Source organism: Aquarana catesbeiana, linkage group LG12, assembly GCF_042186555.1.
Source record: "Aquarana catesbeiana isolate 2022-GZ linkage group LG12, ASM4218655v1, whole genome shotgun sequence".
Classification (NCBI taxonomy): Eukaryota; Metazoa; Chordata; class Amphibia; order Anura; family Ranidae; genus Aquarana; species Aquarana catesbeiana.
In genome coordinates, this window is record NC_133335.1 from 43,959,065 (window position 1) to 43,969,351 (window position 10,287).

The window sequence follows — 10,287 nt, forward strand, 5'->3', positions numbered from 1 at the left end:
CTAGGTGTACACCTATTTGAGTTCAATCCCTCTGGTAAGCAGCTTCTGGTGTCTTTGGTGGTGGACCCACTATTAACTGTTATTACATCATACTTATTTGAAGTTAAAGACTGTCACTATATTATATCCACATGTGGTTGAGGATTATCATCACACATGACTGAAGCTTGTCACTGACTTTTTTCTTTTTTGGACATCACACGTCCAGTTACTCTGTTTATAGACATCACATGTCATAATAGAGGACTGCTTGGAGTATTTTTGAGCACATCATTTATTATTCAAGTTTTCTGTACTAATATTATTTGTCATGGTTTATATGATCACATAAGCGCTGCACATTTCACCCTATTTGTCATTTTTGGGACTAAATATCCAACTGTTTGATACAGAAACATTTCCAGCCATCATAGCTTTGCATCATAAAGATTGACGGCGTAGGTGGCAGGACCAGTAAGCATAAGTTCTTTTCTCTACAGGTCGAGTTTTATTTATTTATTTATTTATTTATTTTTTTAATAGAGGGGGATTAGAGCACCTGTTGGGTTTTTATTGCTACCTCGGCCCCGTTTATGAGATTCGCCCTATTTGTCCTGTTTACCATTAATATTAAAAGTGAAAGTAAAAGAAAATCCCAAATTTTGGGTTGACACCAGAACAATAATAGAGGGAAAATCTTCCAGTGGGGACACTCGTTCTGGTGACACCCTCAGATTCCCTCACTTTGTAGAGATTTCTTCTCACTTTGTGTTTTGGGTATAAGACATGAAGTGAATTAGAATCTCCACAATGAGGCACAGATGGCAAAAAAATAAAATAAAAAGGCAGGCGATTGGAATAATGGACATAAACCCTCTGTTTCTATTTTATATATTGTTTTTCAATAAAAAAAAGATGTACCGTATATACTCGAGTATAAGTCGTTCCGAGTATAAGTCGAGGCCCTAATTTACCACAAAAAAATGGGAAAAACTTATTGACCCGAGTATAAGACGAGGGTGAGAAATGCACAGCTACTGTATGTGGAAAAGAGGGTCAACAATACCCATTTGCAGCATCACTGTGCCCATTTGCATGCCTCACTGTGCCCATTTGCAGCCATAGGTCCCCTGAACTTCAAACTCAGTAGTTAAGGCTTCCTAGATGCCCCCTAACTGCAGCCAAAATTTGGGGTCTCTGAACCCAAAGGGTCCCGAAATGACATTGCTGCAGATGGACACAGTTGACCGAATTTGGGGCCCCGTATCTCGGGGCCACTTAGTGCTAAGAACCCCAAATTTGGTGTGCAAACCCAGTGAAACTAGCACCATAAAATTTCCAAAGCTGGGGTTTCTAGCAGGGCCGAGATACAGGGCTCCAAAAATCAGTTCAGAAAATGTCAAGCACTTTTCTTTCTCGAACATCACGGGACACAGAGCCACAGTAATTACTGATGGGTTATATAGGTATCACTGGTGATTGGACACTGGCACACCCTATCAGGAAGTTCAACCCCCTATATAATCCCTCCCCCTTGCAGGGATACCTCAGTTTTTACGCCAGTGTCTTAGGTGATGGACGTGTAAAGATGTCCTGTGCTGAGCTCCAAAGGGAATATCCTAAGATCCTATACTGGGGCAAGCCAGGCGAACCGGATCCATTCAAAGTGTCTTTTCATGGCCGAATTGAATGGTACCCGGGCCTCGTGTCCGAAGAAACGAGGTTTTACCCGTAATGCTTCTCTTTTTAGAGAGCTGGACCCCGCAGATCAGAAAATGGCTTTAAACTTCCTAATTTCTGGCGAGGTGCTTTACGGTCCCAGAACTGTTGGATCCCCCTACTGATGGGGGCCCCAGTCTCTGACGGTTTTTTCAAACGGAGCCCACCGTGAGAGGTGAAGATTGGGTCTGTGTAAACGGCACCCTGCGGCTGGATAAGGTAAGAGGAGATTCCACAGAATTTTTGAGTTCTAGTGGCTTTTCTCCTTTAAGGTAAATGCATGCTATGCCTATTGTGACCACCGGGGGCTGCCAAGAGCACAAACCTACACATGCTGACTGTCTCAGGTGTTGTAATCGCTGTGTATGTCCCAGCGTATCAAGCAGGCTGCAAGCAGGTAAGGTGGATGGGGGGATTTCTCATGTTTGAATGTTCCCCCCCCCAGGCTAGAGAGGGGCCACAGGGGTCTAGAAAGTGGTTATACCACCCGGGCTCTGTGGCCTAATGGCCACCATCTCTGAAGATAGCCGTTCAGGCAAATCTTGTTACCAGTCTCCCTCCTCCCCCCCCCCCATCCCCAGCCTTTTCTCCAGAGCATGACAGGAGAGTCGGCAGTGCGGGAAGCGCTCGTTTTTTTCAAAACTCGAGGGGGGGGGCGGTAGAGGAGGGGGCGGGATGTCAGCACAGAGTGTTTAGACTCCCACTCAGGCCAGCTGCAGGCTATTAAAGGCACTCTGTACAGGTGCACTCAGCCTTCTGAGAGACACAGAGCTGACGGTCGCATGTAACGTGGGACACAGGCATTCTCCTAGGCAGCATTTACTGAAGTAACACCAGACTGAGCATTGGGTAGCAAGGCTTTTAGCCAGACTACATCGCTCAGCGGACAGTGTTCATTTGTATACCTCACACCTTGTTGCTTTGCACTATGGGTAGAAGAGGTTCAAGCACCCCAGGAACCAGAGACACTAGGGGATCTCGTTCAGGTTCTGAGGGCCCCCTGTCGGCAGCATCCTTCCCCCCTAAAGATGGGCCAGGGACGGCTAGCCAGGGAGAGCCATCGGGGTCAGGGGCTACACCTGCTTCTGGCACTTCAGCCCCTGTATATATTACACAAGAGGTTTTTTTCCTCAACCATTAATGGTCTAGAGGAAAGATTATTGGCCGTGATTACGTCTTCACTCAGTGGAAGAAAACGCACTAGGCTTTCCTCTGTTCCCCAAGACCCTCAGACAGAGGAGCTCTGGGATAAAGGAGATGAATCCCTTTCAGAGGATCGGGATGGGATGGATGATTCCTCTTCGGAGGATTCAGGTGGAGAGGGACCCTCTGCGACTTCCCAAGAGGAGAAAGTCTTAGTGCAGATCCTCACTGGATTGGTCCGCTCCACATTTAAGTTGCCCATACCTGAAACTACTAAAGAATCCTCTTCTGCTTTGGGGTCACTGAAACCTTTCCAAGCAGCACATGCTTTTCCTGTTCATACTTTACTTGAAAAGCTTATTTATTCTGAGTGGGATCACCCAGACAAACGTTTTTTTCCGCCGAGAAAGTTTTCAACACTTCATCCGATGGAAGAAAAGTTTATTAAAATGTGGGGAATACCAGCTATTGATGCCGCCATTTCCTCCATAAATAATAGCCTGACTTGTCCTGTAGACAATGCTCAGATGCTCAGGGATCCTGTAGATAAAAGGATGGCATCCCTATTGAAGGATGTTTTCTCCTTAGCAGGATCAGTGGCCCAACCTGCAATAGCAGCGATTGGAGTCTGTCAATACTTAAGAGACCATGTTAAGCAGGTCATCAAAGTATTACCTGAACAGCAGGCCCAGGGGTTTGCTAACCTTCCAGCGGCCTTATGCTTTGTGGTTGACGCCATTAGAGATTCTATCGTGCAAACCTCCCGTCTTTCACTGGGGTTGGTGCATATACGTAAAATCCTATGGTTGAAAAATTGGTCAGCCGAAGCACCATGTAAGAAGCTACTGGCTGGGTTTCCATTTCGTGGTGCAAGGTTGTTTGGAGAGGACTTGGATAACTATATCAAGAGAATCTCTTGTGGGAAAAGCACTCTCTTACCTGTCAAGAAGAAGAGTAAGCGTCCCTCTTTCAAACGGACTCTTTCCCCAGCGCCGGGGGCTTCAGCCTCCAGGCAGTCTCGACGGCCGCCTCCATCGGGGTCCAGAGACAAGAGTCAACCCCAGGGACAAAAGAAGTCCTGGGGAAAGAAGCCTACTAGGCAAAACACTAAGACCTCTGCATGAGGGGGCGCCCCCGCTCACTCGAGTGGGGGGAAGACTGCGACAATTCTCAGAGCTCTGGCAGGAGGACTTCCAGGACAGATGGGTAGTCTCCACGGTAACCTTAGGGTACAAGCTGGAGTTTCAGGAATTCCCTTCTCCTCGGTTCCTCAGATCAAATGTTCCCAGAGACCCAGAGAAGAAGCAGTCGCTCCTTCTAGCGTTAGAGCGACTTTTGTCGCAGGAGGTCATTATGATAGTTCCCGCAAAGGACCAGGGATTGGGCTTCTATTCCAACCTTTTTACGGTCCAAAAGCCAAATGGGGATGTCAGGCCCATTTTGGACTTAAGGGATCTGAACCGATTCCTAAGGATTCAATCCTTCCGCATGGAATCAATTCGAACAGTAGTTCCCACCCTGCAGGGAGGAGAATTTCTGGCATCAATAGACATCAGAGATGCATATCTGCATGTGCCCATTTTTCCTGCTCATCAGAAGTTTCTGCGCTTCGAGGTAGGAGGGCGCCATTTCCAGTTTATGGCTCTGCCCTTTGGGATAGCCACTGCACCTCGAGTGTTCACAAAGATCTTGGCTCCTCCTCTGGCCAGATTAAGGGCTCAGGGTATAGCTGTCATAGCATACCTAGACGACCTGCTCTTGATAGACCGGTCGGTAGCCTCTTTGAATGGAAACTTGAGGACCACGGTCAGGTATCTAGAACACCTGGGTTGGATCCTCAACTTAGAAAAGTCTTTCCTAAAACCAGTAAGAAGACTGGAATATTTAGGTCTGATTATACATACAAGCCAGGAGAAAATATTTCTACCCCAGGCAAAGATCACTGCTTTGAGAGAGCTGATTCTGACAGTAAGGACCAAGAAGGGTCCCTCAGTCCGCCTTTGTATGAGGCTACTAGGGAAGATGGTGTCTTCATTCGAAGCAGTTCCCTATGCTCAGTTTCACTCAAGAATGCTGCAACACAGTATTCTGTCGACCTGGAACAAGAAGGTTCAGGCATTAGACTTTCCGATGCACCTGTCGCATGCGGTGCGTCAGAGCCTCAATTGGTGGCTCATACCCGAAAACCTGCAGAAGGGGAAATCCTTTCTACCGGTTACCTGGACGGTGGCAACAACAGATGCCAGTCTGTCAGGTTGGGGAGCAGTTCTGGAACAGGCTGCGGTCCAAGGAGTATGGTCCAAGACAGAGAGGACCTTACCCATCAACATTCTGGAGATCCGGGCGATACATCTAGCTCTAAAAGCCTGGACTATCAGGCTACAGGGTTGTCCGGTCAGGATCCAGTCCGACAATGCCACAGCAGTGGCTTATGTCAATCATCAGGGAGGCACCCGGAGCCGAGCTGCTCAAAAAGAGGTGAACCAGATCTTAGTCTGGGCAGAGATGCATGTGCCATGCATATCGGCAGTTTTCATCCCGGGAATAGAGAATTGGCAGGCGGACTATCTAAGTCGCCAGCAGTTACTTCCAGGGGAATGGTCTCTGCATCCCGACGTCTTTTGGGCCATATGCCAAAGATGGGGGGTTCCAGATGTAGATCTCTTTGCATCCCGATTCAACAAAAAGATAGACAGATTTGTGGCAAGGACAAAAGATCCTCTTGCATGCGGGACGGATGCGTTGGTGATTCCGTGGCATCGGTTCTCACTGATTTACGCATTCCCGCCTATTCTGCTACTACCACGACTCCTTCGCAGGATCAGGCAGGAAAGGAAGTCGGTACTTCTGGTGGCCCCCGCTTGGCCCAGAAGGACTTGGTATGCAGAAATAGTAAGGATGACGGTAGGTTCCCCGTGGACACTACCGGAACGCCCAGACCTGTTATCTCAAGGTCCAGTGTTCCATCCTGCCTTACAAACGCTAAATTTGACGGTTTGGCTATTGAGACCCACGTTCTGAAGAGTCGTGGGCTCTCAGGTCCTGTCATATCTACCTTGATTAATGCAAGGAAGCCAGCTTCCAGGATGATTTATCATAGAGTCTGGAAAGCTTATATAACCTGGTGTGAATCCAGAGGTTGGCATCCCAGGAAATATGTCATAGGTAGAATCCTTGATTTTCTACAGATGGGATTAGAGATGAAGCTGGCCTTGAGTACCATCAAGGGCCAGGTCTCTGCTTTATCAGTATTATTTCAGCGGCCACTTGCTTCGCATTCTTTGGTCCGAAACTTTATGCAGGGGGTGATGCGTCTTAATCCTCCGGTTAAAGCGCCCCTAAACCCCTGGGACTTGAATTTGGTCCTGGCTGTGTTACAGAAACGGCCTTTTGAACCAATAAGTCAGATTCCTTTGGTCTTGTTGACAAGGAAATTAATTTTTCTGGTGGCCATCTCTTCTGCTAGAAGAGTATCAGAATTAGCAGCTCTTTCCTGTAAGGAGCCTTATTTGATTATACACAAGGATAGAGTGGTACTACGCCCTCATCCTAGTTTTTTACCGAAGGTGGTTTCTGATTTTCATTTAAACCAAGACATTGTTCTACCTTCCTTTTTTCCAGATCCCTGTTCTCCGGAAGAGAGATCTCTACATTCGTTGGATGTAGTAAGAGCAGTTAAGGCCTATCTAGGGGCAACTACTCAGATCCGCAAGACGGATGTTTTGTTTGTGCTGCCAGAGGGTCCCAATAGAGGACAGGCAGCGTCAAAAGCTACCATTTCTAAATGGATTCGACAGTTGATCATTCAAGCTTACGGTTTGAAACAGAAGATTCCTCCGTTTCAGATCAGGGCACATTCCACAAGGGCTATTGGTGCTTCTTGGGCAGTGCATCACCGGGCCTCTATGGCTCAAATCTGTAAGGCCGCAACCTGGTCTTCAGTTCATACATTCACCAGATTCTATCAGGTGGATGTGAGAAGGCATGAGGATATCGCCTTTGGGCGTAGTGTGCTGCAGGCAGCGGTACAGGGTCCTCAGGTCTGATTGCACCCTACTTGGTCGTGGTTCCCCCCCCTCAGGTAGCATTGCTCTGGGACATCCCATCAGTAATTACTGTGGCTCTGTGTCCCGTGATGTTCGAGAAAGAAAATAGGATTTTTTAAAACAGCTTACCTGTAAAATCCTTTTCTTTCGAAGGACATCACGGGACACAGAGGTCCCACCCCTCTTCTAATACACTATATTGCTTGGCTACAAAACTGAGGTATCCCTGCAAGGGGGAGGGATTATATAGGGGGTTGAACTTCCTGATAGGGTGTGCCAGTGTCCAATCACCAGTGATACCTATATAACCCATCAGTAATTACTGTGGCTCTGTGTCCCGTGATGTCCTTCGAAAGAAAAGGATTTTACAGGTAAGCTGTTTTAAAAAATCCTATTTTTCTGCAGCAGAGAATGACATTTTCTGAACCGGTTTTGGGGCCCCATATCTCAGGGCCACTTGGTGCTAGGAACCCCAGCTTTGGATATGGAATGGTACCAGTTCCACTGGGTTTGTACACCAAATTTGAGGTTCCTAGCACCAAGTTGCCCTGAGATATGGGGCCCCAAATTTGGTTCAGAAAATGTCAAGCACTTTTCTGCAGCAGAGAATGACATTTTCCGAACCGATTTTGGGGCCCCGTATCTTGGGGCCACTTAGTGCTATGAACTTCAGCTTTGGATATGTTGTGGTACCAGTTCCACTGGGTTTGCACACTAAATTTGAGGTTCCTAGCACCAAGTAGACCTGAGATACAGGGCCCCAAAGTCGGTTTAAAAATGAAATTTTTTGCTGCAGAAAAGTGCTTGACTCGAGTATAAGTCGAGGGGGGCACTTTCAGCACAAAAAAATGTGCTGAAAAACTCGACTTCTACTTAAGTATATACGGTACATACAAATTATAATTGTTAAGCCAATACAGTGGAAAAGTACTATCCAACAAACCATGTATACAAAGGGAACTGCCACAGCACTGGAGTATCAAAGCCTGTAAATTCCGTACATACCGAAGCAACAAATAGGTACATTCATGTATATGCACAATCAGAAAAATCTAAAAGGAATACAAAACTTACATTAAACAAGTAACAAAAAAGAAAAAAAAAAACAAAGCAATCAGGCATAAGAATACTGTATATTAAAGTGGTTGGTTAGCCAATATGATAAAAACCTCTTATCCTCTCTGTAACATAACGATATGTGTCCCTGTGCCTGTGTTATATATAAAAAAGCTGCCGATCTGTACCTATATCAGACCTATACTTTTCAGTACTTATATCATAGCCTTCCCTGGCACTCACGTGACTCCTCGGCTCTCTCCTCTGTCCGGCTGACAGCTCCGGGGAGGAGGAGAGAGGGCTGAGGAGTCACGTGTGCACCGGGAGACGCTCTGATATAGGTAAAAATCTGCATATTTTTTATATAACACAGGCACAGAGACACAGCGTTATGTTACAGAGGGAATGGTAGTTTTTTTAATGGTAGTTATAATAGCAGCAGGAGGGGGGCGGGCACTGACACGAGCAGACGGGGGGGGGGGTGACAGAGCAGAGCTGCGGATAAAGGGGGCACGTAAACTGACCCCACGGTGTCAAGGCTCAGCAGCCATGATAAACTGTTTACAGGGGGGAGGGTATAGTCAGGCAGGATCAGCCAGGTTTTTTAGGTGATACGGGGGAGCCAAATTACACAGCACAAGCACTGTGCTGTATAACCTGCTTTAAGGGAATAGGATCTGCTTTTTATTTTTACTTTTTTAGGGTAACAAACACTTTAATAGACTGGACTGAGTGTGTCCACACAGGCGTCCAGCACCACGCAAAGTTACTAAATGAAAAAGAAAGAGAAGGGCACAATGCTGGCCATTGTCCCAAAAGTCATAATAACACAGACTTCTACCCCCAAACAGGGGTAGTAGCAAGAACAGAGGGGAGGGTTTGACTTCAAACAGAAGGTAACTAAGGTATAGGGCCAGAGACTAAATGTAGAAGAGAGTCACTGGTGTCTTGTGTGTCCAGCCAGGGTCCCCAGATTCTAGTAAACTTCCCTGGACACCCTCTTTTGCCTCATAATTCTTCTTTAATAAAAAGAGATTATACGAAAAAAAAAGAGGGGTTAAAACCCTCTCTTTAGTCTATCCAAGATGAAAAAAGTTTTGCCTTTTTAGTTTTACTTTAATTTTTAATCTGACAAAGTCGATTTAAAACGTATACATTGGGCCTAATGTTATTATGGCATTGTTTTTATGACCAAAGAAACATACTCTCTTTTCAGATGAACTTGGAGATATGTTCACCAAAGCCGGTTTGGAGAAAGTTCAGAATATAGTGGATCGACGGCTCCAAGTAAATCGAGGCAAACAGCTGACTATGTATCGCGTTTGGATCCAGTGTAAATATCGCAAGCCATGCAACTGAAAAATACAAAATAATTCGTCTTCACCATTATATAATCCATAGCGTATGATGAAAGTCATCCTGGATTGTTGACAAGGAGAATGATTTTTTTTTTTTTTTTAAAGATGAGCAAAAAATAATGGGGAAACCAGCTACTTTTCCTTTGTTAACCTGTAGTGTCTGGAACCGTAGTCACCACTGAGAATGGATAAACATTGAGTCTGCTATTAATAAAAGGTGAAAAATACCAGTTTCATCGATCACATGATTATGTCGGTATGGCAAAAGGGCAGTTTTTATAAATCGCTCTGGAATCTGGATCTGCCCGCACTGTAACATTATATGTATTGTGACCCTTGACCAGCCTCTCGGCAATTTTAAACACATTCTTGTTCCAGGGACTTTGAACTTTATTCTCTGTACAGAAGGTAAACATGTGACAATGGTTCACATAATTTAAAGACTTTTTAAAACTTTTACAAAATAAAATTTCAAAACAACTTTATTTATTTTATTTTTTATTTGGGATGGCTGGTTGCATAAATGAATTGGTTCCTAGATTTTTCTTTGTGTAAATGCAGTTTTTGCTTACCTTTTAACATACATATTCAAGATATCCTATCTAAGCTCTGCAGATCAGGTAACATAAAGCTACATGCTCATGGATAGACCAATGAGATCCCAACTGCTCCAACTACTTTTCCATTATAGAGGCATCTGTTATGCTCCTCAGGAGGTAGGTGCTGAAGTGAACAGCTCAGTGTTAATAGGGTTGTCTGACCTATGTTTTAAAGCAGTGGTCATCAACCCTGTCCTCAGGGCCCACTAACAGGCCAGGTCTGCAAGATAAGTGAAATACATCACAGGTGATATCATTTGCTGCTTGGTGATTACAGTATTCTAGTCTGCATCTCCCCAAGGTAATACATAAAACCTGGCCTGTTAGTTGGGCCCTGAGGACAGGGTTGATGACCACTGTTTTAAAGGAGGTCAAGAAATTTCAGTC

At 45.5% G+C, this 10,287-nt stretch overlaps 1 protein-coding gene across 2 annotated transcripts in view; it reads left to right on the forward strand.

Annotated features, from left to right (window-relative positions):
* LOC141114149 (tRNA N(3)-cytidine methyltransferase METTL2-like) overlaps positions 1-9,781 on the forward strand; it is a 52,728-nt gene extending 42,947 nt beyond the window's left edge. For both annotated transcript variants that reach the window (XM_073607663.1, XM_073607662.1), the window contains exon 10: positions 9,160-9,781. In XM_073607663.1, coding sequence (XP_073463764.1) covers positions 9,160-9,302 — 143 coding nt within the window. In that variant the 3' untranslated portion in view covers positions 9,303-9,781. The remainder of the gene's footprint in view (positions 1-9,159) is intronic.
* Positions 9,782-10,287: the final 506 nt, after the last annotated feature.